General features: G+C 56.2%; 2 protein-coding genes across 3 annotated transcripts in view; one reads left to right on the forward strand and one right to left on the reverse strand.

Moving 5' to 3' along the window:
* Positions 1-28: 28 nt before the first annotated feature.
* On the forward strand, positions 29-7,785 carry MRM3 (mitochondrial rRNA methyltransferase 3). Of its 2 annotated transcripts, XM_056126894.1 has the most exons (4): positions 29-343; positions 977-1,221; positions 4,153-4,320; positions 6,873-7,760. In XM_056126894.1, the coding sequence occupies exons 1-4, from the start codon at positions 33-35 to the stop codon at positions 7,418-7,420; spliced, it is 1,272 nt and encodes a 423-aa protein (XP_055982869.1). In that variant the 5' UTR covers positions 29-32; the 3' UTR covers positions 7,421-7,760. The 2 variants fall into 2 exon arrangements, with proteins under 2 accessions (XP_055982869.1, XP_055982870.1); XM_056126895.1 differs by lacking the exon at positions 29-343 and having other exon boundaries at positions 1,031-1,163; positions 6,873-7,785.
* Positions 7,786-16,027: 8,242 nt separating this feature from the next.
* NXN (nucleoredoxin) overlaps positions 16,028-27,091 on the reverse strand; it is a 169,966-nt gene continuing 158,902 nt past the window's right edge. The window contains exons 6-8 of the mRNA XM_056126893.1: positions 19,366-19,545; positions 18,051-18,175; positions 16,028-16,879 (exon numbers count right to left, since the gene is read on the reverse strand). Of these exons, the coding sequence (XP_055982868.1) occupies positions 16,697-16,879; positions 18,051-18,175; positions 19,366-19,545 (488 nt within the window). The 3' untranslated portion in view covers positions 16,028-16,696. The remainder of the gene's footprint in view (positions 16,880-18,050; positions 18,176-19,365; positions 19,546-27,091) is intronic.

A 27,091-nucleotide genomic window follows, 5' to 3' on the forward strand; every position in this document is an offset into this window, starting at 1 on the left:
CCCCGCTGACGCGCCCCGGGGAGGAGGGGAAGATGGCGGCGCTGGGCAGAGGCGTGCGCTGGGCCGCGCGGCCGTTCCTGCCGAGCCGCCAGAGCTGGGAGCTCGGTGCGCGGCGCTGGGTCCGGGCCCTGCGGCGGAGGCCCGTGAGAGTGACCTTTCCAGACGGACGAGTGGAGGAGCGGAAGCCCGCTCCTGGGAAGCTGCCCCGGAAGGCGGCGGTCGAGGCCAGCCCCCGGGAGCGGAGGCCGCCGCCGCCGCCCGAGCCCACGCCCCAGGCTCCCCGCACCTGGGAAGAGTCGGGGCTTCGCTATGATAAGGCAGCCCCGGGGGACAAGCGGCTGAGGTGACGTGGACCTGAGGCTTAACGGGAATTCCTAGTCCTCCCTCTTTGGGGGGCTGGGGGGACGGAGGTTCCTAGGCGCATTTGATTTACCTCCCCCTTTTCAGGAAAAAAGAAACGGGGAAGGAAAAGAAAAAGCAATCCCCGGGAAATTTTTTTTTTTTTTTTTTGCGTTTTGGGTCACACCCGGCGATGCTCAGGGGCTACTCCTGGCTCATGCACTCAGGAATCACTCCTGGCGGTGCTCAGGGGACCATATGGGGTGCTGGGAATCGAACCTGTGTTGGTTCTGTTGGCTGCGTGCAAGGCAAATGCCCTACCCGCTGTGCTATCGCTCCAGCCCCGGGGAAATCTTTTTTTAAGCGTGAAGAGTGAAACCCTCCGCCTCATCCCGGGGATCATACCGGAAGCTACCCCCGCCCCCGCGTCATTCCCTCTCGACCTTTCCACGCTGGGTGAATGAGTTCAGCACCATAGTTCAGTACAACCACCACGTTTTTAATTGTGCAAGGGAAGGCAGAATGGGATTCTCCCTTGGAATTGGTTTCTGTGAAGTTCCTTTTGAGTCTCGCTGGTGGGTGTGTTTCCCGAAACAAGTACGTTGGCATTTACGTGCCTTTCTGCTTCCACCCACAGCAGCGCCATGACAATAGTTAAATCCCGATCGTTTCGGGAAAAGCAAGGCAAGATTCTGCTGGAAGGCCGCAGATTGATCGCCGATGCTCTCCGAGCCGGCGCTATGCCGCAGGTTTTCTTCTTTAGTCGGCTGGAATACATCAAGGAGCTGCCTCTTGACAAGCTGAAAGGTGTCAGCCTCGTTAAGGTGAAGTTCGAGGATATCAAGGATTGGTCGGACCTAGTAACACCACAAGGAATAATGGGTCAGTGGTTACATGGTGTGTCATGAGCAGTTGAGATGTAGGGCAGTTTGGGGTGGGGCCCCGTTGCTGGAGTCTCGGGGTTTACTCCTGGCTCTGCTCAGGGGTTCCTCCTGGTGTGCTCAGGGAACCATATTTGGTTCTGGGAATCAGACCCAGGTGTGCGAGGCAAGCACCCTTTCCTTTGTACTATCACTCCAGCCCAGCAAAGCAGTTTTTTCTTCACTGTTTGGGTTACTACACCCAGAAGTGCTCAAGGGCGTGTTCCTGGCTCTGTGGTCAGGGATCACTCCACATGATGCTCAGGGGACCTCATTCAGTACCTGGGATCAAATCGGGGTCAGCCATGTGAAAGACAAGTACCTTAAGCCCTGTAGTCGTATTTTTTTGTTTGTGGGCCACAGCTGTGCTGGTTGGGACTGATGGGGCTCAGGAGACCAAATGGGATGCTGGGGATCAAACCCTGGTCAGCCGTGTGCAAGGCAAATACCCTCCCATCTGTACTGTATGTCTGACCCACAGTGTTTGAATTTTTTGTATCCTAATCCCCCTTTGCCACTGTTGTAATGATGCCCATGCAACCTCAGTGTCAAGTGGAGCTTCTGCTCCTTTAGACTCAAGCGCTTACACATGTGCTTGCTGGGAGCCACTTTTGGTTGAGGCAAATAAGTCATGCCAAGAGTCACACCGTTGTTTGCTGGAGGTCTTACTCCCTAACCTTGGTACTTGCACATTGTTTTGCTAGGCTTGCTGGGGCTTATACACACCTTGGAGTGCTTACACACACCTAGCCGCGGTATGGCTGAAATCAGTTCTGCCAGAGGAAACAGACAGCAGGGACCACGGAGATTTGAACTTGTGTCGTATCCAAGACTACTGTTGCTGCCTTTGATTTTTCATGCTTGTTCCCCGCTCAACCCCTTTCCTTCCCTTTCCTTTGCTGCAGTGATGGGTGTGCCTGTTGAAATGCTCACAGCAGGCTCCATTCTGGGGGTAGAGCCACTGGGATTTGCACCTGTGGGTGGCTCTCGAAGTCTAACTTGTAAGACGGGCACTTTTCGCCACTGAACCATCCCATGGCCCCCTATCTGGGCTGTTTTTAAGATAGTTTGTTGGGGCTGGAGCGATAGCACAGCAAGTAGGGCGTTTGCCTTGTACACGGCCAACCCGGGTTCTCATCTCAGCATCCCATGTGGTCCCCTGAGCACCACCAGGAGTAATTCCTGAGTGTAGAGCCAGGAGTTACCCCTGTGCATCGCTGGGTGTGACCCAAAAAGAAAAAAAAAAGAGTTTGTTAACTTCATGTGTCTTAATGGTACTTTCAGGAGAAATCAAAGTCATTTTATACCAACATTTGTGTTTTGTACTTTACAGTCTCTGGGAATAACTGCTATTCCTCAGGCCATATACGCATACTTGGCTTGGTGCTTGGAGGGCTCTTCAGTGCGGCTGGGGATCAGACCCACAACTGCATGTAAAGCATGGACTCCAGCCCCAGCCCACACCTTTTATTTTTGAGGTTATTTCTTCAACTTAATGTCAAACTAAAATATTTCTAAGTGGTTACTGAGGCCAGAGCAGTAGTAGAGTGGGAAAAGTGCTTGCCTTGGATGCAGCCAGCTTGGGTCCCCCTCACCTCGTATGGTCTCCCGAATCCCACCAGGAATGATTTCTGAGCTCAGAGCCAGGAGTAAGCCCTGAGGACCACCTGATGTCGCCCCCCAACAAAACAAAATTTTAAAAAAATAGTTACCAAAGATTTAGCGCTCTGCTTCCACAAAAATTCTGCCTGGGGCCAGGAGATTGTTCAGTGTCTAAAAGCACCTGCTGTGCAAGCCTGGGGCTTGGGGTACAATCCCTGCTGCTGTCCACTTGAGCCATTCCTGTGGTTCTGCATTCTGGGCCTGTGGGCTGCAGCGAGTGAATGTCCCACTCACAGCAGCTAAGTGCAGGTACCCTACTGAAGCACCACTATGGACATATGGGGCAGAGTGTGACCCTGCTGGGCACCACCGCAACAACCAAGGGAAGGGAGGTGGCAAACCTCTGTTTCTTCATCAGGAGAGGGCTTGCGCTACACTCTGTGCCCTGTGGTGTTCAGTTGCCACCTCTGCTTTTGTGCTCTAGAGTGACCCTGGTGATGCTCCTTAGTTCCCTCATTCTTGTAGCTGGTCTTGAGTGTGATTGCATATGGGAGGGAGCCCTAGGTTCAGAATTAGTACCACATGAATCCTGAGCACTGCCAGGTGTGTGGAATCCAATGTGTGTGTATCATTTAAGTAATCAAGAACAAAAAGGGGACTGGAGTGATAGTACAGCAGGTAGGGTGCTTGCTTCACATGCGGCCAGTGCACGTTCAATCTCCAGCACCACATATGGTCCCCGGAACTTCACCCGGAGTAAGCCTTGAGCACAGCTGGGTGTGGCCCAAACAACAACAAATGGAGAAGAGTGCTGGAGTTACAGGGGTTAGGGAACTTGCCTTCATGTTATGGACACAGTTCAGGGTCTGGTAGTGCTGATACAGTTACCCAAGCTCTGCTGGGTGTGGCCCTTCCCCCCCCCCCGCCCCCCCACCGCCAGACTCCCATTGCAAAAAGCAGAAAGAGGGCCAGAGGGAGACTTCAATAGACTGAACTTTTTTCAGTCCTTGGCTCTGCACTGCATCACCCCCTGGAGTGACACTTAACAGCTGGGAATTTCCACCAGGTGTGGCCCTGAAAAAAAAATCACGGCTCAGGAGGGTGCTCAGTGTGCTAGAATGCCTGTCTGCTGTGCATTCGAAGTGCATATTTGATTCATGGTACCACATAGTCTGAGCACTGCCGGGTGTTGCCCTGGGGGCCCCCCATAGATAACATAAACAGAGTGATGACAAGTCATTATTGGCCAGGCTCATGCCATGCAAGTTAATCACCCACCCTGTTCTCTTAGGGGTTTTTGCCAAGCCGGATCCTACTAAGATGAAATTTCCAGAGACTCAGCTTCACCAGTCACTGCCTTTGTTGTTGATCTGTGACAATCTCCGTGACCCTGGGAACCTGGGGACAGCTCTCAGATCCGCTGCTGGGGCTGGCTGTTGTAAGGTCTTACTCACCAAAGGTAAGCGAGCTAGTGAGTACGTGCTCGGGGCAGTTTTCTTAAGTCTGGCTCCCTGGGCAGACAAACCAAGACTGGAAGTTTGGAGCTGGCCCTTCTTATCTGTCTGTGAGTGATGTTCTGTCTATAAAGTAGGCCTAGTACCATGCAGTTAGGGCTATTTGGAGAGTCTGTGGGATGCACAGTGCTGGGCGCCCAGTAACTACTGACGCTGGGCCAGGATGTGGCTCAGCAGTAGAGCACTTACCTTGAAGTGTGATGCCCTGGGTTCCATCCCCAGCACCACAAAAAGGTTGATGATTTGGCAGAGGACGGGGATGGGCACACGGCTGTGCTTAGGCCTAATTCCTGGTTCTGCGCTCAGGGGTAATTCCTGGCTGAGCTTGGGAGACCAAAGGATTTTTATGGTCCCCGAGGATAGAACCTGGGTTAGCTGCATGTAAGGCAATGCCCTACCCACTGTACTATTGCTTCAGTTCCAATTCAAGATCATTTTGAAAAAAAATAAAGGCCCTGTGAGGGAGCAATAGTAGACAGGTAGGGTGCTTGCCTTATAGATGATTGGCCCAGGTTTGATCCCCAGCACCCTATATGATCCTCGGAACCCAGCCAGGAATGATCCCTGAGCACTGCCGGGTGTGGCCTTGAAACAAACAAAAAGTCTTCTGAAGATGGGGCCTGAGTAATAGCACAGCGGGTAAGGCACTTGCCTTGCATGTGGCCAACCCAAGTTCAGTCTCTATTTGGTACCTTGAGCCAGAAGTGAGCACAGAACCAGGAGTAAACCTTGAGTACCAGTAGGTGTATTTCCTCCCACCCCCGTACACACACCGGGAAAATCTAGATGATCCTGAATTCCCAAATTGTTGGACACGTGGGACTGTTCTAACTCTTGACATTCTGAATGTTTGGAAGGAATAATGTCAACAGGGTGGTGATGAGTCATGATGCATTTCCCTTAGCCTGAGGGTGGGACAGAAAGCCCCTTAACCCACGCACATGCATGCATGCCTTGTTACCTTTCTGTCTCCTCATCAGAGATGGGATCAGCAGTCGTGGGTGTAAACAGACCTCCCTGAAAGTCGGGGTACTGGGCAGGTGGGCGGGACGGCCCCGCAGCACCCCAGCTGCTGTTGATGGTGAGGGAAGTGATGGGACCCCCAAGAGTCTTGCCCAAATTGCACCTTTCCGTTCCTCCCTGTCATTCCTGTTGGGGTGCATTTCTCTGCCAACGTCTTCCCTAGCAATGCTGTTGGGGTTCCACCATTGGCACCCTGCTTCCCCGCTCCATGGTTGCGTGCTTAGAACCCGGTGTGGTTCAGAAAGTGTGCCTGTGTCGTCTAAGCTGCTTCTCTTCCTGACACCCACTGGGAGCGGCCGTGGGGAACATGGGGCCATAATGGGGGATGTGAGGATGAGGAATGTTCTCTTGTCCCTTGTGCCCCACCAGGTGGAAGGGGTCACAGTAGATGGTACTCCTCATGGTCTGGGCCCCACTTCTGTACTTTTTCTTGCCCCAGCACCCCCTGCTCACCTCCCACTTCAGTTCCCTCCAGTGCTGAGGGTCACCGGTGGTGCTCAGGGCACCATGTGGTAGGGGTTGAACTTGGGAACCCGGGTGTAAAGCCTGCGCTCGGCCCGAGGAGCCGTCTGTGCAGTCTGATGAGGAGACTTGTGCTGACGTGTTGGGAAGGTGGGGTGCTATGAGGGACCTGCCCTGCTGTCTCGCCAGCCTGAGAAAGGGAGGGGTCCTCTGTCAGCTCGTGCAGGTGGCTTTTGCAGGTGACTCTTCATAAAAGAACTTTGTGTTTTGGCGTCACACCCAGTGGTGCTGCTTTGGGCAGTGCTCCGGGTTTCAAACTGAGGTCCTTTCATGGATAAAAGTGTCTCTTGCTCTCCTGTGTTGTGAGTGGACTTCTGTGAATGGCGCGGCTGATGGGGTCCTCACCACCTCCCAGATCGCTGTAACTGCCCGGTCCCTAGCATCTTCCCTCCTCGATGCAGATTCAATATCAAAGCCAGTGGCATTTCGAAAGCACGAGCCCTGCTTTGCTTGAAATCCTTTAGTGGCACTCTCTTGTCCCTGGGGACGATCCCAAACTTGCAGCCCCTCCACCCCCCAGCATCCTTAAAATTGGTCCTTGCCTGCCTCCCATCTCCTCTCCCCGTGCTCCTCCTCTCCCAGTCCCAGGCCAGATCACTTCACCTTCAGTTCTTGGACTGCAGGGTCGCCTCCTTTTGCCTGAGGGTTTTCTGTTCCCCTGTTGAGGCATGTTTTAAGTCAGTGTTGCTGTTGTAGTCACTTGTTTAAATATTGACCAGGTCCAATCTGCCATGTGCTCCTTGGGTTGGAGACTCACTTTGCCTCCTCTGGCTGCTGCCTGACACACAGGCCTGGAAACTTCCTCTGCTCTCTCTCTGCACTCGCAGGGAGTAATCCCCCCAGCCCTCTGTGGGGTGCCACCATCCCGGCGGACTCACACATCTCTGAGAAAGCCACGCTGGAGCACGCTTTGTTGAAAAGGTGTGTAATACTCCTGTCTTGTCTTTTCTAGGTTGTGTTGACGCCTGGGAGCCCAAAGTGCTGCGGGCAGGTATGGGTGCGCATTTCCAGGTGCCTGTCATCAACAACCTGGATTGGGAGTCGCTGCCCGGCTACCTGCCCCCTGACACCAGGGTCTTCGTAGCTGACAACTGTGGCCTTCATGCCCAGGCCCAGAAGTCTGCTTCCGCCAGCGACCCCGGCTGGGTGTCCAGCCACCAGCTCATGAAGCGTCACAAGTATGAGGAGGAGGAAGACGGAGAACCAGAAGCCAGTGAAGGCTGGCTCCCAGAACTCGAGGTGCAGAGTTACGACTTGGACTGGACGGAGGCCCCCGCAGCGGTGGTGATAGGTGGGGAGACCCACGGGGTGAGCCTGGAGTCCCTGCAGCTGGCCGCGAGCACCGGGGGCAGGCGGCTGCTCATTCCTGTCGTGCCTGGCGTGGACAGCCTCAACTCTGCCATGGCGGCAAGCATCTTGCTGTTTGAAGGGAGGCGGCAGTGGCGGGCCAAGGCCGTGCACTCAGGCAGGGACAGGAGTGGCCTAGGAGGGGCACCCTAGCCGGCTGTCTCCAGACCCTGCTCTGCAAGTTCTTGTCAGGCGAGGCGGGTACTGTGGCCCCCAGCCACAGCAGGCAACAATGAACAGTGTGATGGATGCCCTTGGTATTGAAGAACTCAGTTTTTATGAATTTCTGCTCATCCTCAAAAAAATAAGGAAGGTTAAAAATTCTGTTTTTCCTAAGATCATTCACCTCCAACTTTTTGGTGGTTCTTTGGTTTTGGTTTTGTTTTGGGGCCACCTCTGGTGGTGTTCAGGGCTTATTCATGGCTCTGCACTCAGGGATCACTCCATGGAGGGGCTCTGGGGACATAGAGACCTGGTTGGCTTCAAGGTAGATGCCCAGGCCTCTGTACTGTCACTCCAGCCCTCAGTATTTTGGTTTGTTTTAGAGACATTTTAGCATCCTGAGGGCCTTTCCTGGCTCTGTTGCTCAAAAGTGAACCCTGGGGGCGCTTGGAGACTTTATGTTGTGCCTGGAGTCTTGACCAAGGCCAGCAGTTGCAGGGCAAATGCCTTCACCCCATATTCTCTGGCACCCTTCTCCAGTAATTTTTACACACACACACACACACACATTTATATACTTTTGGTGATAACATAAGTGTTACCATATAACTCAAGATGAATGAATGTTTTTAAAAAAGTGCTGGGGAGGGGCTGGAGTGATAGCACAGCGGGTAGGGTGTTTGCCTAGAATGCAGCCGACCCGGGTTCGATTCCCAGCATCCCATATGGTCCCCTGAGCACCGCCAGGAGTGATTCCTGAGTGCAGAGCCAGGAGTAACCCCTGTGCCTTGCCGGGTGTGAGCCAAAAAGCAAAAAAAAAAAGTTCTGGGGAGCAGTTTGTGTCCACCGAGTCCCCAAAGGTGTTGTCCCAGGGAGGGTGGGCGGTGTCCCGAGTGCTGCCTGTGGGCCCAGCCCAGACACTCGCTGCTGCTCTCTGCTCAGTGGCAGATGGACTGACACGTGGCCCTGCAGCTTCCGTTTGCTGGTTAGGGCTTGGCATGGGCAGTGGTCTCCATCCCCATAATTGCGTCTTTGGCCTTGTGCTCCCGTTGGTGACACTCTCAGAGGTGGCAGTTGCTTGGTTGCTCGCTCTCCACGTGACTGTCACCCGCAGTAATTCATTGAGGCCTGTTTTACAGAACACAGTAACTGCCATCTTTCTGGTGAAATTGGTGACTTGCCTTGCAGGTCCCTTTTTGAGGATTCTCTATGCAGGAAAGAAGGGAATGGTGTTTAAAACTCAGTCTGGCAGAGCACTGCCTTAGAGGCCCTGGGATCAATCCCTAGTGTTCTTCCTCCCCCCCCCCCCCCCCCAACTCCCCAAATGTTTGTTTAACCCTGCAACTGCCAGTAAAATCTTTTTTACTAGCTTCCTGTTATTCATCCTTTAACGCTTTGGGTTTAATGTAGTGACTTGGTTATTTTAATCCCCCGCCTGCATAAATAACTGCCTTGGAAGGCTCAAAGGTGATGGGTGCAGAGGGGGAAGCTTGAGGTCCTCGGCGCATACTCTGAGTGGAACTCGGTTCTCAGTTCCCACGGAGCACAGGTGGAGCTGCCCTTCCGCCCCAGTACCAGGTGGGGTGCTTCAGGACTGAAGGCGGTCTGGAAATCTGTCTGAGGAACTGCACCGTGGGAAGAGGGTGGGAGGGACTCTGTATGGGACTCGCTTCAAGTGGTGCTTTTGCAGTCATGGAGTGGGGTTGATCCTGGGGCCTGGGCTTCTCAGCCCTGCGGGGTGGTGGTGGTTCCCACCCTGGCTGGGTTCCTTGGGAGCCCTGGAGCAGCAAGTATCTATGAAGTTCGGCGAGTTACTGCAAGCGGGGAGACACCGAGGCCCCCCCGCCTCTTCCCAGCCCACTGCCTCGGCTCTCTTGGGAAGCTCCATCTCAAGAACACCAAAGACTCATGCATGGAGCTGCCAAGGATGTGGCTTGGCTTTGGAGAGAATTGTGCTTCACATTTTGAGACCCAGATTCATGCCCAGCACCAGCAGACTCGAGGGGAGGGGCTTTGGCAAGAATAGTCTACGTGGCTCTGCCCCCGCCAAAGCTGGTCGCTGGGACCATTACTGGCACCCCACTCTGGGTCTGTCCTGGGACCCCACACGTGTTTGCCCAAGCTGTTCTTGAGATCTTCCTTCCTGTGTCGCCTTTCGAAGGGAGGGTGCGTAGGTCTGGGGCTGCTGAGCTTAGATGCCGTCTTTCTGTCACCCCAGCAGGTGAGCTCTGGGACAGGGGAAAACACTGCATGGACTTGGAAGCCCCCCAGGAGCCGCTCGGAGGGAAGTGCCTGTCCCCAGCCTGTTCCTGGGTGGTGGCGGGAAGGAACCCAGGACCCGGGGTGCAAGGCATGCCCTTAACCACCCAGACACGCCCCTCCCTCCAGGCCATTGTTTTGGTTTGATTTGGGGGCCACACAGCGGTGCTGTGATGCTCAGTGATGCCCAGGAGACTGCATGGTGCTGGGGACCCAACCCAGACCTGCACTCAAAGCCAGCATTTGGCTCCTGATGAGCTTTCTCTCTGATCCCGCCCCTGGGCTTCCCTCAAGTGAAGTACGTCAGCTGTTGAACTAGCTCTTGCCCCAGAGCGGGCCATACCTGGCAATGCTCAGGGTTACTCCCGGTGGTGTTTGGTGAACCATGTGGGAAGTTGGGATGAAACCCGGGTATGCCGTGTGCAAGGCAAGCGCCCTACTTACTGTATGATGTCTCCCGCCCCAGCCCCAGACAGTTTTGATCCAGGCTTCTCCCTGCTGATTTTTGTTCCAAAATTAAAATCAGTGAAAGTATAACAAACTCTATACCGCATCCCCTAGTTTGGAGAAACAAAGCAATGCAAACCGGTATGCACCTTGCCTGGAATTCTAAGACTTGTCAAGTTGGATAAAGGCCCTCCATTGTAGACTTTGTTGTTACTGTGTCTGGCATATGAATACTCTCGGTAGCTTGCCGGGCTCTCCGAGAGGGGCGGAGGAATCGAACTCGGGTCGGCCATGTTGGCTGCATGCAAGGCAGACGCCCTACCCGCTGTGCTATCGCCCCAGCCCTTACTATCGCTCCAGCCAGCTCCAGTTGGATATAAGAAGAAAATGTATATCCCACTCACTTGGAAGTTACGATGCTTTTCACCTATTTGTGAGTATAATTGGGCAGAGAGGAAAGGCAGTTTTTTTCCTTTTTTAAAAAAGACTACAAGTTGTGAGGGTTACCTGAAGAGATACACAGTACAGGGCTTGAGATCTCTTAGACGCGACCCACCCAGGTTCAGCCCCCAAACCCCACCCCCACAAAAATGACTAGAGGGGAAGATGTCATGTCTGTCTGGAGGTCTCAGTTTTGAGACAGCCATCACTTCTGTCAACTTCTACCCGGGAATCAGGAATAAGATCCCAACACTGCAGGAAGGAGGGCAGGGGGCTCCCAGAGTCTTGGTGAGGCTGGAACCCAGCTGGAATGTGGTTTTGGCCACAAGGTGGCAGCCACGAGTCACATTCCCCTGCCCCCTGCAGGAAGGGGTGAAATTCAGGATTTAAGTTGCTGAAAAGAGAATTCCAAAAGTGCCTGCCTCAAAGAGCTGGTGTGTACTGAGATTAGGGGTCCATCCAGGTTGTAACTTCCTGGTAGAATCTGAAGCTCAGGAGGAACCTGGACAGGAAGAAGCATCAGTGCAGAAAGCACCACCTGGGAGAGCTGCTGGGGTGGGCGCTGAAGTTCAGACCCTCCCCCCCCACACACACACACAAATCCCCTCCTCTCTTCCCTCAACTGCTAGCCTCGGGTCCGAAGGCCAGCCCATGCTACCCAGGCTCCTGCAGCACCAGCTGTCACTGCCATCCAAGCTGAGCTGCTTCTAGCTTCCATCACCATCCTGTCATGTCCAAGATCCTAGGAGCAGGGTCTCGGCTGAGGTTCTGTGGCTCTGCTGAGAACCAGCTGTGCAGCAGGGCCTGGCACCCACCTTGGCCAGGCTGCGTTTATATCTGGGACCTCGTTGGCTCCCCCCTCTCTCTCCCTCCCCCCTCTTCCTTCTTCAGTCCTTCCTTTTTCTTTCTGTCCCTTCCTTTCTTCCTTCTTTTGAGGGGGTGGAGGATTTGAGTCACACCCGGCAGTGCTCCTAGTGGCAGGGTCACTCCTAGCTCTTAAGGGACTTCATGCAGGTTAAGTGCCTTCATCCCGGGACTATCTCTCCAGCCACCTGACTGCTCATCCTTTAAGAGAGTCAGAAGTTTGGGATGTGGCTCAGTATTAAAACACCTGCTGACATGCAGGGGTCATTAAAAGACAAGTTCCTGGTCATGCTGACTTACTCTAACAGACTTTGCTCTAGGTTGCCTCCTGCTGACCTGCCATGTTCTGTTGAGCAGCTGAGTCCACTGAGTATCTCAGCAAGCTGCCCCAGGCCACAGATGACTGAAGTCAGAATTTTATCAGTTTGTTCCAAGCACCGTTTTTTAAATTTTTTTTTCACACCCAGCAGTGATCAGGGCAAACCCCTGGCCCAGTTCTCAGGGATCACTCCTGGGGAACCATATAGGGTGCTGGGGGTGGAGGGTGAGTTAGCAATGCAAGTGCTCTACCTGCTGCACTGTCTCTCTGGCCTGCACCCTTATTTTCTAGGGAAGAGCTCAAGGTCTGTTGAGGCCTCTCTTGTTGGAAGGGCAAGGTGGGGCTGTCCCCTGCACAGGAGGGGATCGCAGCTCTGGCCTGCTGCCTGCCTCCTTGTGCCTGAGGGGAGACGGGGTCATGCAGAGCATTGCTCAGTAGCTGGAGGCTTCGTAGCCTCGGGTGTCCAAAGGAAGCTTTTTTTGTAGCCTGGGTGTTGAGATCTTGTTCCTGGGGCTGGAGAGAGACAGTACAGTGCTTGCTTCACATGCAGCCAGCCGGGGATTCACCCCTGACACTCCTCCCAAGCCCTGCCAGGAGTGATCCCTGAGCACAGAACCAGGAGTAAGTCCTGAACACAGCTGGGTGTGGCCTCAGGACAAAAACAAATCAGAACACTAAGATCTTGCTTCCTATCCTAGCTGGAATTCATGGGGTGATACTTTTGTCCTTCCCGGACATACCAACATGACCCGAGTGCCAGACCTCCTTCGAGCTGTCCACGGATCTGCAGGCCGAGGAGAGGGACTTCTGTGAGTGGGTGCATATTATTTGTAAGTAAGGATTTGGAGGGATTGGGGCCACATCTGGTGGTGCTCTGGGTTTACTCCTGGCTCTCTGCTCAGGGACTGAACTTGGGTCAGCCATGTACAAATGACCTCTCTCACCCCAAACAGATTTGAGGGGGTCATTCCTGGCAGTACTCAGGAACTACCTTGCTGGGAGGGTCGCTCCAGGTAGTACGCAGGGCTTACTCCTGGCTCTGCACTCAGGAATTACTCCTGGCGGGGCTCAGGGGACCATATAGGATGCTGGGGACCAAACCTGGGTTGGCCGTGTGCAAGTCCAGCACATTTCCTTCTGTACTATGGTTTCAGCCCCCCCACCCCAACACATTATTTAAAGGGCCTGACAGCCCTCAGGACAGGCCCTTCCTGAGTTTGACATCTCATGTCCCCACTTGGGTGCAAGTATTCCCAGCACCCCAAGGGCGTAGTTCTGTGTATCTTCATTTGCTCACCTGTCAAGATTTTTTTCTTTTTGTGTCACACCCGGCAATGCCCAGGGATAACTCCTGGCTCATGCACTCAGGAATTACTCCTGGCGGTGCTCGAGTGACCATATGGGATGCTAGGAATCGAACCCGAGTTGGCCGCGTGCAAGGCAAATGCCCTACCCGCTGTGCTATCGCTCCAGCCCCTCACCTGTCAAGAACCAAGCATGGGCTCCATCTCCCTCACTGTGATAAAATCCCAGCCATACGCAGATCCAACGTGAAATGTTCCTGCTTGCAAACCTTTCATTTCCTGGAATAAGCTTCACCCCTCACTCAGACAACTTGTTCCCCCACAGAATTTTCTGGAGTCGTCTGCTTGAAGTAGAGCAGGGGGGGTGCTCTTGTCCCTGTTGCCCACAGCAGAGTGGGGTGTGGGGCTGAGCGCTAACCTCCACATGAAGGCTTCTGATTACCCGCGAGCCCACCAGAGCGCCGAGCTCCGGGTCCGCCAGGGCCTTCGGCAGTACCCCGGCTGGCCTGCAGAGGGCACTGCTGGGCTGCGCGCGGAGAGCGGGCGCGCGCTGGCCCGGACCCCGGTCCAGGTCCCCAGCACAGGTCTGGCAGGCGTCACCCAAGCCGCCCGCTGCCCGGGAAAGAGGCAGCAGGAAAACAGCTTTTGTGTGTCTTTAATTAGGCAACGGGAAAACAAAGTCTGGCTGAAAATTACCACCTGAAGTTGCGCTGAAGCCGAGCACGCGGCCGCTGGACAGGTGGCCCTCCCCCGGACACGCAGCACCCCCTCCTCCGCGCCCTTCCTGCTGGACAGCTAAGAAAACCCCATCTCCACGGCAAGGATGGGCACAGTTGCTCCTGGACATCCGCGGGGGGCTGCCCGGGAGCCCCTGCGTGTGTCACAGCTGGTGTTTCAGCCTGCTTCCAATTAGCAAGAGAACTTTACGGTCTTTGGGAGCCGCTTGGTGGAAATTAAGAAGCCACCCACTTGGTCGGCATCAGAAACCTGTGGTCTCTGGCACCACCGGGGCAGGCTTTGATCCCGCCTCGGCCCCCCAGTGCTTGCCCACTACACAAGCCCAGCTGGCTTGACCGCGCCCCGCAGGTGTGGGGGTTTCCCACAGATGGAAGGTCCATGGGCGCCTGCATCCAGCCAGCCCCTGGGCGCTACCTCTGCTTCCGCCCGTGGTGCTCCCTCTGTCCTGGGTCACAGGGCCCCCGCGGCTGCAGCTCACTCGCCCACAACAGGACTCGACCTGCTTTCCCAGGTGCTGCCAGCTGGATCCTTCACCGTGTCCCTCACTTTACTGCGCTGGCCTGGACTGGACTCCACTCTCTGGGGGTTGCCTGTACACCTCTAAAGCAGTGATTCTCAACTGGCCCCAGGGAAAATCGTGTAAATGGGGGAGACTGAGGCACAAAACTGGGGTCCCTGGGGCTGGAGCAATAGCATAGCCGGTAGGGCGTTTGCCTTGCACGTGGCTGACCCAGGTTCAATTCCCAGCATCCCATATGGTCCCCGGAGCAACGCCAGGAGTAACCCCTGTAAATCACCAGGTGTGACCCCAAAAAGAAAAAAAAAACCAACTGTGGTCCAGCTGGGAGGATGAGGGGCACATAGGAAGGAAGTGTCAGAAAGGGCCGTGTAGGAACAGGGTGAGAAACGCAGGTTGGGGCCCCATTCTAGGAACCCTTCTGCACTGTTTTTGTCTTTATGGGTTTCTTTTGTGTGTGAGGACACCCAGTGGTGCTCAGGGCTTGCTGGGGGGACCATATAGGGCACAAGCATCCTACCTGCTGTACTATCACTCCAGCCCCACCTTTCTTCACGGTTAACTACAACCTCAATTCTAAAAGGGCGGCTGGAGAGATAGTACAGTGGGTAGGGCACTTGCCTTGCACAGAACCAACTGGGGGTTGTTTGATCCCCAGCTCCCCATATGGTTCCCGGAGACCACCGGAGTGATCCCTGAGCACTACTGGGTGTGGCCCAAAAACAAACAAGATGAAAGAGGGTAGGAGGGTCCAGGATCCATGGAGAGTTGGTTGAGAGCTGAGGCTAGCTGATCGTTCTACCCTGGGCTAGCCACTGAGGATCATGGAGGACCTGATCTCGGGGCTAGTGCAACTCACAGTGACTTTACTGGGCTGTTTTGGGGGTTTGAAAATTGACTGCTAGGAGACCATCTTACTTTTCTGCCTCCCCTACCCCAAGGGGAACCCTGCAGGCTCCCCAGAGAAGCCCTAGGAGCGGGTGAGGTTTGCCGACGGAAGGGGAGCCCTTGCAGGCGGTCCTGTTCCCAGTCACATGGTCTGCAGGGACCTCTGTACGTGGCTGTAGGCGGGGCTGAGGGGGGCTGGGGGGGAGGAAGAGAGGCCACCAGACGTCGCAAAAGCCACCCACAGCTCCGCACCAGGAGCGAAACGAATTTCTGTGATGGAGGACAGAAAAGGCAAAGTATGCTTGCTGGGCGCCTCCAGGGGCCACTTTATTTCTCCCTGGGTGGCTGCTCAGGGTTCCGGCTGGTGGCACCGAGTAACAACAGGCTTGAACCGCCGAACCACAAGTCAGCATCCAATTCAGCAAGGAGCAATGGGGTCAACAGCTAACGGGGGTGTGGGGGGCAGGGGGTTGTGGAGCCCTGTAAGAGGCCGTGGGCGAGGCCTCGAGTGGTTGTAAAACCTGGATGCCTGACTGGTAGGCAGAGACTGTGCAAGCCCCGAGGCCGAGCCCTCTCACCCAGTCGAGGATCGAGGATCGAGGATCGGATTGATGCTGCCTTTTGGAACCAGCTGCCCAGGAGGCAACCCTCCATCCCCGGGCTGGGCGGAGTAGATGAGGGCCAGTGCCCTCACCCCTCTCTGCAGGTGCTGGGGACAGCCAGGCTGCTGCTCTTTTCCTGGTCTCTTTTGAAAAGAAGGACAACCTGGGTACCAAAGATGGGTGCAGAAACCTGGGCGGGGCTCCAGGTTTCCAAGTCCAGTGCTGGCAGGTGGAACACCTCTAAGAATTGGGTTGAGTGCCTCTTCTTGGGGGGAGGATCAGAAGGAAGAATTTATTAACACAAATTCCAAGGCCGTAGGGGCTATTCGTATGAGTAGGCAGAAACTTGGAGGAGGTCATGAGCAAGGAAGAAAAGGAGGTGAAAGGGATGAGAAACTTATCACGTGGCAGGAGCTCAGGAAACTGTTCCCAGCTGCACCGTGCCCCAAGACCCTTTCTTCTCCGAGAAGGGCACACACTTCCCTAGAGATGTGGCACCTGGGGACCGGCTGCTCCGGCCAAGCCAGACCCCGTCACCTGGGAGGCCGAGGAGAGGCAGTCTCAGCCCTTCCCCGGCTCTCCACACCAGAGGCAGAGCCAGAGCACCAAGGCGTGACAGAGCAACGCGGGCCCGATTCCGGCAGCCCCCCGAGTCCCAAGCAGAGTCTCCAGATATGGGGGTTCTTCTGCTGCTCAGAAGGGGCGCCGCCCAGGGGGGTGCTAGCTGAGGAGTTAATGCAGAGAACAAGGCACCGCAGAGAAGTCGGACACTTGGGTTGTGTGATTTAGGACCCGCTGGAAAGGCCCAGGGAGGAGGGACGGGGAGAGAGGAGGAAGAGGAGGAGGAAGAGGGGGAGGAGACAGTTTTAAATAGCGCCTGCAGCAGCCCTAGATGGGCTCCGGTTTGAGCTTCTCTGCTAGGAAGTCATTCACAAAGGCCTCCACGACGGCGGGCGTGATCTCCTCCACGTCCATCACGTACTTGGCCCGGGCGGACATGTCCAGGATGGTGAGCAGCGGCGCGGCCTCGGGCAGGTTGGTGTAGTCCCGCAGGGAGTCGGTCATGTCGTCCTGGGGGTGAAGGGGGGAAGAGAGAGAGCCCATCAGCGTTCAGGGGCTCCGTCCCAGTGGTACTGAAGCCTGCCAAGAAGCAGCGCCCACCCCACTCTCCTGGGGCAGCATCTCAGGGGCTGCAGGCCCGGCCGGGCCCTATGGAGCCAGGGACAGGCTCCCAGATCCCTTTCTCTGCCCCATCCTAGTCAGAGGACTGGGCGAAAGACACCTGAGCTTGGCTCTGGCCTCAGGGCTCACTCCTGGCGGGGCTCCAGGGCCACAGGGGATGCCGGGAGCCACCTGGGCAGTTGTGTGTGAGGTTGGGATGTTCTCTGTCTCTGCTGGCTTTGCCATCACTTCTGTATCTGCTGCCCCACAGGGGCACATCAGGGGCCCAGGTTGAAAATATTCAACCCCAGAATATTTTTTAACCAGAACCAGCCCCACCCACAGTGGACTTCAGGAGCTGCAGTGCTCGCACCATCCAGCCGGAGACATCAGGGGCCATCCCCGATGGCTTTCAAGCCACTTTCCCGGAGGCAAGTAGATCCAGAGACGGGACAAAGGATGACCAGGCATGCCCAGCTTAGACGCCCTTTTGCAGTCTGGCTGGTAGGTCACAGAGTGTGCCCTCCCCGTCATCCTGAGCATGTCCCCAGTAGCAGCAAGTGTGCTGTTGTCTGTGCCAAACAGGGACTGAGTGCAGGCAGCAGGAGGATCTGAGTCTGAAAATCCTTGGGGAGACATCCCCCCCTAAACACGCACCCCCTGGACTCCCCGGCTTCCTCCTGCAAGGGAGGCACTCCAGCCCTTGCTGTGGTAGCCAGGGGGACAACACCCCTGGCAATGGAGCCCACCGGGGAGCACACCCCTTTCTCACACACCGGGAGCTCTCTCTGTCTGACGGCAGGCAGCAGAACTGCTGGGATCACACTGGCCACATGTGAGACACCCGGGATTTGAACTTATGACCAGATGCTAGTGAGACAGGGTCTGCGAGGCCCCTGTGCCCCTCCTGCAGGCCTGTCCTTTTTGGCACCAGGGGCTTCACATATGCTATGCTTGCACGCCCCCACGGGGTCACTCCCGGGACTCTCCGTGGATCTGACGTGGATCTGACGGAAGCAACGGGGCCCCTTCACACCTCCCAGTGAAGGCCTGTGGCAGCAGCACTCATGGGAGCACTTACCTCCCCAGCCACGAAGAACAGGAGCGGGGCCTCCTCCTCTTTGGCTTTGTACTTGGCGATGATCTTCTCAGCTATGGGCTGGATCAGCTGCTTGGCTGCCTCCGACTCACCATCATCCTCGGAATCTGCGGGAGGGAAAGATGAGGCACCGTAGGCGGGTCCATGGGGTGCCCCCAGAGAGCCCCAGCACACACCCGACAGCAGCTTTGGTGCCTGGGGGCAGTGTCTGTCCACTGTGTGTCAGCTCTGCCCCCTTTTGCCCCATGTGCCACAACTGTACCCCAGCCAAGCTCCCTTCAACCCGAGGCGGCTGGCAGCTTCTCTCTCAGTCACAAACCAAGATGCCATGAGCTGCCATCTCTGGTTCCTGCAGCTAGGGCGGCACCCTGAGGCCACAGCTGGTCTGGCCTTGGAAGGGCTGAACTGAACTCGGGCTTCAGCTCTCTGAGGGGGGCCTCTCGCCTCCACTTGGGGCAGCTGCACCCCAGGGCCCGGGGCTCACTCCTGTTGCCCCCAAGGCAGGTGGCAAGGGGAGTGCAGCACCCAGAGGGCCACACTCTGGGGTGTGGGGGCACCAAAACTCTGGGTAGTTCTGTGACACCCTGGGGCCCTGCAGTGGCAACACTCCTGCGGGCCCAGTCCTCCCAGCACAGGCCTGGCAAACATTCTCTCTCGGAGCTGGGAACAAGGGCTCAGGAGACAAGCACCCACCTGCACGCGAGGCTCTGGTTGTGGGCACCGCGACCCCCCCCCTCCACATACACACATGTGGGTGAATTTGCCTATTGGGCCCTGTACCAACTCCCAGAAAGCAGGATGCTGCATGCCCCCCACTCCCTGAGAATGATGGGACAGACAATGCCCCGGCTGGGATCTGAGCCTCCAAGTGCTGGGTGGGTTGTAGGACCTTGGGGTGCTGCTGCCCATCAGCAGGACAGGGGCCTTCTCACAGGCCCAGGAGAGATACTGGGCAAGAACGGGAAGAAAAAAAAAAGATACTGGGAAGCTGTAAGGGGCACGTGGGCACGGATGGAGCCTGACACAGCCCTGGGCTGTTACCAGAGCACAGCTGAAGCCTTGTAGAGAGCCTCACCCCAGCACCTCAGCACCTGACACCTCCTCCCTCCAACAAAAGCCAGCTGGTGAGAGCCCATGGGGAAAAGCCAGCACACACACACACACACACACACACACACACACACACACACACACACACACCAGCAGCAGGAGCAGCTCCCAGGACTAGCCACGAAGAGCCATAAGCCCAAAGAGCACAGGCCCAGACTCCCCTGCCCCCTGGCCCGCCCAGTCCTACCTACGAAGAGGACGAGGCAGGGGCCCTCGTTGAGCTGCGCGGCGTTGGAGTCGGAGAGCTCCAGCACGGGCTTGGGGTGCCAGGGGAACTCGCGGCAGTCCTCGTCGTTGAGCACCTCCACCCGGCCCTGCCGCGTGATCACCTCCCCCTGTGGGTCCAGCACGATGAGGGTGGGGATGCCTGCGAGAGAAAGAGAGAGAGAGAGAGAGAGAGAGAGAGAGAGAGAGAGAGAGAGCACTGAGAGCCAGGTAGCAGTGCCTGACAACGGGGCGCGTGGGTCTGGCCTCCAGCAGTGGTGGGTAAAGCACCCTAGAGAGACCCCTGGGTAGGGAGGCTGAGTGACAGCACAGCAGATAGGGTGTTTGCCTTCCACGTGGCCGACCCGGATTCGACTCCCAGCATCCCATATGGTCCCCTGAGTACTGTCAGAAGTAATTCCTGAGTGCATGAGCCAGGAGTAACCCCTGTGCATCGCTGGGTGTGACCTAAAAAGCAAAAAAAAAAAAAAAAAGAGCCCCCCCCCCCCCCCCGGGGCAGGGCACAGGCTGCAAAAACCTGCTGGTGCCCTTGTCTCAGGCTCACCACAGCCCCACAGCGCAGCACCGGGGCCATGGAGCTCTGCATACATGTGACAAGGCATGTGGGCAGGGGCTGGAGGAGGAGCACAGGACAGTGGCGGGGGTCCTGGCACTGCTGGCCCAGCTGGGAGAGGTCTCGGGGGGAGCAGGCCGAGGACACTGTGGGTGTCAAGCCCTGGGCTGGGGCAAGAAACGCACATCAAGTCCCCCACAACTCACAGCCCCAACCACAGAGCCTGAGATGGAATCTCAGAGCCGCGGCCGCTCTGAGCCTCCCACCTCGCTGCTCGCTGCACTGTGCTCCCCACTGCAGTTCCCCCAGCCCGCACCGCGCCCCTGCCTGGGCCCTGCCCTCTACACTCAGAGGCCTCGCCTCCAGAGCCGACCACGCCCGTGACAGGCACTTCGGTACCCAAAGCAGCTCATTCCTACTCTGCTCTGCTGCTACTCCCCGGTGGGTGCGGGTGACACCACAGAACAACCCTGGGGTTGTGTTACGTGCTCCAGCCAGCTTGGCAGCCTGCAGTGGCCCGCCTCCAACGGGAGAAGCGGAAGCGCATCTATCACCTTCACACCCCTCAGAGGGAGTGGCCGGGGGCAGAGGCAGAACCAGAGAGAAATGCCCCTCACCCCGGGGGCTGCCCACCTCAGAGCTCACAGTGGCTACCCTGGGCTGTTTCAGGCATTGGCACCTCCCAGAGACCCAGGCCATGTCAGGGTGACCAAGGCCACGCGTAGGACAGGCCAGCCAGCCTTCCCACCACTTGCTCAAGTTCTTTGAACAGAGGTTGGCAGGAGCTGGGGTGTTCCGGAAGTGGCAGTTATCACGCGGGGCTACAGAGGGCCCCCCAGACCCAGGATGCCGACAGCCTGGGGGGGGGGGACAGAGAAGGCGAGAGAAATCAGATCTGGGGCCAGTGAGGACCAGATGGCATAGAGGGGGGCCCAGCCCATTCCTTTCAGGGACAGCTTCTCTCTGCCCCCTAGAAAACCAAAAGCTGGGGGTCTGGCAGGGCCAGGGAAGGAGCAGGAGGGCCCCTGCCCCAGGCGGAGGCAGGGCGGGGTTCAACAGACAGCAGCCGAGCACTCGGTGACAGCCTGGGGTGAGGATGTGCGTGTGGACAGAGACCAGCAGGCACTCACAAAGTGAAAACAGTTGCGCTCGTGAGGAAGGAATGTAGGTCGGAGTAGATGTATGTGTAGCTCGGTTTTCTGTCAGGGCGTGAGGAAACAATGGATTAGCATGAAATAAGACTCCAGAAAACCAAAGGGCCGGGGTCGTTGGGGGGTGGGAGGGGTTAGTGTGCCAAATGATCGCCATCCACAACTCTGCCGACCACCATCCTCTGAATCAGCCTCCTGTGCCTCCCCTTCCAGGGGGGCCCCCTTTCCTGGATGAGAACAGGAAGGAGGAAAGGAAGAAGGCAGCCAACTGGGTCTAGGTGACAGAATCCCGAGGACCCCCCCGCCCAGAGGCCAAGGGGCGGTTTGGACCCGGGTGAGCAGCCTGAATGTTTTGCATGGTTCGGGCCTCAGGTGCAGAAGCAGAGACCACGTTCCTATGATACAAAAAAAAAGCCAGAAGACCAAGAACCCACGGGCCATCAAACAGAGAAACTGAGGCACAGTTATAGCATAAAAAACTTCAGCGCCAGAAAGAAATGAACCAGACAGAAATATCAGACGGGGGTCAATCCTGAACCCTCCCAGGAGGTGAGGAAAGCAATTTGCGGGAGGCCCTTACCCCACCATGCATTATTCATAGTCACTCGCCAGCAGCCCAGCTCCAGCAGTACAAACAGGAAACAGCGTGTGGGACACGTTGAGGTTCCCCTGGGAGGGGACACAGCACCAGAGGAGAAGACTCTGCAGGGCCTCCCTTTGTCTGTGTGTCTCTCAAATACCTGAAGCGCAAAGTGTCAGTTCTCGGCAGTGGCCACGCGGGTGAGTGTCGCTGTCACACAGCCTCCCCCTTGTTCCCTTTATGCTCTCAATACAAGACCAAAGCAAATGCCAGAGCCGCTCAGAAGGTCCCGAGGGGGCCTGGCTAGTCCTCCCCAGGCCCTGGGGACAAATCCTGAGAAGTGCCGACAAAACCACAAACTCACGGCGACAGCCGATGGCGAAACACGGTGTTCTGTTTCTCCCTGGTGCGGATCCTGCCTCCTGTCCCTCCTGTCTCTTTGGGAGAGGCAGGGAAGAAGGCAATGAAAGGGAAAGCAGGGGGAATGGGCGGGAAAGGGAAGAAGACAAGAAACCACAGAAGGACGAGAAAAAAAGCAAAAGGCCAGGAGAAAGAGAAGATGAACAGGTCAGGGACTGTGAAGGCCACCCCACAGTCTGCCACAGCAGGCCTGGCCCAGAGCCCTGCACTGGCCGCGCTCTGTCCACTTGGCCTCCCCGTAAGGCTGGGGGTGATAGAGAGGAGGAGGGGGAGGGGGGAAGGGGCTCTAAGGCCCTCTGCATAGAACACCACGTTCCCTGACAGCCGGGATTAGTCAGACAATGGCTAATGGGATTTGCCTTTGGCCAAGTGTGTCTAAACCCTTTCCTGAAGAGGTGTTTTTTAAACAGCTCAGAGGGCTTGAATTCCCCTGTCTGCATGCAGAGCCCAATGTGCGGGGACTACTCCTGGCAGCCCAGCTTTCCTGAAGACAAAGGGAAACCACCAAATACCCTGAAGGCTGCTGGTCAACAGCCCTGGTCAGTGCAGGGCACCTCAGGGCCACTCTGGACTCCCAGAAGCCACACTTTTTTGTTGTTGTTGTTGGGGTGGGGGGCGGAGGAGGGTAAGCCCAGCAATGCTCAGGGCTTACTGCTGGCTTTGTGCACAGAAGTCGCTCCTGGCGATGCTCTGGGGATCATATGGGATGCCGGGGGAATCAAACCCAGGGTTATTGTGTGCAAGTAAGTGGCCACCTCACTGGACTACTGCTGTGGCCCTCAGCACAAAAAAACAAATCTGCAAAAGGCCGGGCCGAGGGCCACAAACTAAGATCCCAAATTCCAGGACACGTCGGCCCACAATGGGCATTCAGGCCAGGTCTCCTGCTCCCCAGAGCCCACCAGCTCCAAGCCCAGCCCCCCAGCTGCTGGGACAACTGCGGGCTCCCACAGAGCCCCCCCCCCCCCGTTTCCATGTGGCCAGGCACACACAGTGTCACTCACTGGAAGGCAAGGTAAGGGGCTTCCCCCAGGGACAGATAGGGCTATCCCAGCACTGTGAGTACAACTGGATCCCAATGTTTCTGGAGGAGTGAGGGCAGGACAGGCTGTGGAAGCCAGCAGGGGTGCAGCTCCCTCCCCGGAGTGGCCCTTGGCAGCCACGATGCTGACTGAGCATGCAGTGTCCCCATGTGGGGAGTGACCCTGGAGAGGTGGGACTCTAACACCAGATCTTCATCCCGTGGTAAGAGTATCTGCATTCACAGGGGGGAAAAAAGAAGAAAAGTGCCTGCCATGGAGACAGGCTGGAGAGGGAAACTGGGGACACTGGTGGTGGGATATGTACTCTGGTGAAGGGACGGGTGTTGGAACATTGTATGACTGAAACCCAATCATGAACAACTTTGGAATTGTGCTTCCCATGTGATTCAATTAAAAACTAATTAAAAAGAAAAAGCATATGCATGCCAATGGATGATGGGTATCAGTGTATGCTAATGAGATTATGGGTATCTGTGTATGTAATGAGATGACAGGAATCTGTGTGTGTTAATAAAATGACAGTGGCTGGGGCCTCTCAGTGGCGTCAGAATGGAGGCAGTGATCAGAAAAGCAGGATTAGGGGCCAGAGAGACAGTAGGGCATTTGCTTTGCATGTGCTCGGCTAGGTTTGATCCCCAGCATCCCATATGGTCCCCTGGGCCTCCCCAGGAGTGATCCCTGAGCACCACTGGGTGTGGCTCCAAACAAAAGCAGGAAGAGAAGGTTAGAACTTTCAGACCCATCCCTGACCTCCAACCTCTGAGGAAGGAAAGGAAGAGGGGCTGGAGGCCAACAGCCAGTGATTTCGGCAATTCTCTTTCTATGTAATGGGGTCTCCCTAGTCCCCCTAGACTGTGGTGTTCAGTCTGGCGGCCAGGTTCATGAGGTGCTGGGATGGTACCCTTTCCCATACAGCCTGTCCTCTGCATCTCTCCCATCAGCATTTCCTGAGTTCCAGCCTTTCAAATAAACTGACACTAGTAAGCAAATTGTTCTCCTGAGTTCCTCGGAAACTGCTCTAGCAGATTACCTGTCCTGGGGGTGGTGGTGGTCATGGAAACCCCTAATTTAGTTTATAGTCAGCCTGGGACTTGTGATTCATGTTTAAAGCGGGGGAGGGAAGAGTCTTGTGGGACAGAGTCCTGGATCTGGGGGATCAGACACTAACTCCAATGAGACAGTATCAAAATTTAATTAGTCTGTAAGACACCCAGGAGGAACCAGCAAATTGGTGTGTGTGTGTGTGTGTGTGTGTGTGTGTGTGTGTGTGTGTGTGTAAACCCCACAGGTTTGACCTTAGAACATTCAACACATGCCTGAACTTTGTATCAATTGTTCCCTTTCCTGGAACACCCTGCCAGCCCTGAGAATCACATTATTTGGTTTTGGGGGGACCACTCAGCAATCTTCAGGGCTTCCTCCTGGCTGTCTGTGCAGGGACCGCTCCTGTCAGTGACTGACGGACCATATGTGGTGCTGGGAGCCAACTGGAGTCAGCCAGGTGCGAGGCATGAACACCCATACTGTCCCTCTCTACCCTCTACCTTCTTCCATCCCTCCCCCCTCCCTCCCTCCCTCCCTCCCTCCCTCCTTTTTTGTTTTGTGGCAGGCGCACAACAACCAGCAATGCTCAGGGCTTACTCCTGGCGCGCTCAGGAGGCCATGTGGGATGCAGGGATCAATCCTGGTGGGTCGTGTGCACGGCAAATGCCCCGCCTGCTGCACGGTCTCTCTCTCCTTCTTCCATGTGAGGGCACACCCAGAGGGCAGCTTGCCACTGTCGGGCAGAGGCCCCTCCCCCCCATCAGCTGGCACCTTGCATTTGCATTTACAGACCCAGTACTGTGAGAAATCGATCCTGTTGTTTAAGCTCAGGGCTGCGTCACTTGTGGCAGCCTGAACTTTAGAAGGTGATGGCATTTGCTGTTTTAAATTTTTTATTTTAGGGGGAAGGACACACCCAGCAAGGCTCAAGGGCACTCCTGCCAGGTGCGTGGGGAACCGTGTAGTGTCAGGGATCAAATCTGGGGCTCCCCACATGTAAAAAAAATATTCCCTAGGGGTTGAGTGAGAGTACAACAGGAGGGCATTTGCCTTGCATACAGCAGACCACAAAATATTGGATCTGGTCCCACATGGTTCCTCGAGCACCTCCAGAAGTAATTTCTGAGTGCAGAGTCAAGGAGTCAGCCCTGAGCATTGCTGGGTATAACCCAAAAAGAAAAAAAAATAATCCCTAGGGACTGCAGCGGGTAGGGCGTTCGCCTTACACGCGGCCAACATGGCTGACCCGAGTTCAATTCCTCCGCCCCTCTCGGAGAGCCCGGAAAGCTACCGAGAGTATTGGATATGCCAGACACAGTAACAACAAAGTCTCCAATGGAGACGTTACTGGGCCCGCTCGAGCAAATCGACGATCAACGGGAGGGCCTTTACCTTTACCTTTACCCTAGGGACTGGAGAGATGGTAGATGACCTGGTTGGATCCCTGGCATCACATATGGACCCCCGAGAACCACCAGGAGTGAAGCTGAGTGTAAGAGTCAGAAGTCAGCTCTGAGCATCACCAGGTTTGGTCCCCAAAACAAAATTCTCTAGCCCCTTGAACCATCTCTCTGGCCACCAATAGCGTTTTCCTTTTTTTTTTTTTCTTTTTTGGGTCACACCTGGCGATGCTCAGGGGTTACTCCTGGCTCTGCACTCAGGAATTACTCCTGGCAGTGTTCGGGGGACTATATGGGATGCTGGGCATCGAACCCGGGTCGGCCGCATGCAAGGTGAATCAAAGCCCTACCCGCTGTACTATCACTCCGGCCCAGGATTTTCCTTTCATTGAGCATTCTGTTAGGCAGAGAAGCAGCTAAGAGTGAGTGAGTGAGCAGTGAGGAGGCCAGAAGAGGCAGGACCAGGCTGCTGGCCCGGGGCAGCGGGGCAGCAAACAAGGACTCTGTCTCTGCCAACGCGGGAGGAACAGGGATGCGGGAGGGTGTCAGACTCTGAGTCATGAAACGTCCCAGCGCAGAGAGACCGGGAGAGGGGCCGGGACTGTGCCATAGGGGTGCCAGCCAGCGGGGACGCAGGGGTCTGGGCCTCCGCTCATGGCCCCGGGTGAGGCCAGCCTGCCCGACTCCACACAGCATCCCTCTGCTCCACTCTGGCCTGGAGGAGCCACTCAGGCACGTGCTCGGGGACCCCTTCCCTGAGGTCAGGCTGGGGGTCAGGTTCACAGGTGTGAGGGAGCACCCCACGACTGTGAGGTGCCTGGCCCCGGGGGGCCTTCTCTCCCGGCTATTTTGGTAGTGGGGGGTGGCAAGAGGCAAGACTCCCATCCTCGGTCTTAAGATTAGAGCACTGCAGAACACAAGCGTGAAGAATGAGGCACTCACCCGGTGACTAGCAAAACGGAGGCCAGTGGACACAGTGCAGTGCATGTGGCCCTACATGCTAGGAAGTGCTCCCGTCAGGGAAGCAGGCTCCCGGAGCGTCTCACCCGCCCATGTCTGGCCTGGCGTCCATCCGTCCGTCCGTCCATCCGCTGTGAGGGCAGCTCAGCCAGCCAGCGTGTTCCGTGGTGTGCAGCCTGCCCTGGGATTTCTCACCCAGCAGAGGGAAGGTCACTACTGTCTCCTCTCTCACCCCCACCAAATCTCTCCAAAGTCTTCCAAAGTTTGTCATCAGTCTTGTCACCCACTCGACTCTACAGGACATTCCCGCCAGAAACCTCTTACTTTTGTCCTGGTTCCCCTACCTACGCCTCCTGCACGACTGAAATCTCGGCCATTCCCATCCAGGAAGTCTGTGCTCCTGAGGCACCCTCCCCAGGAAGCCTTCCTGGCTTTCACAGCTTTGAATTCAAGTCATTCTGTTGTGTGAGTCTTCACTGAGACTTGCCTTGAGCAGGATTCTGTGGCATGTTTCTTTTGTGTATCGTCACTGGCTTG

This window comes from Sorex fumeus, unplaced genomic scaffold (genome assembly GCF_029834395.1).
Source record: "Sorex fumeus unplaced genomic scaffold, SorFum_2.1 ptg000063l, whole genome shotgun sequence".
Classification (NCBI taxonomy): domain Eukaryota; kingdom Metazoa; phylum Chordata; class Mammalia; order Eulipotyphla; family Soricidae; genus Sorex; species Sorex fumeus.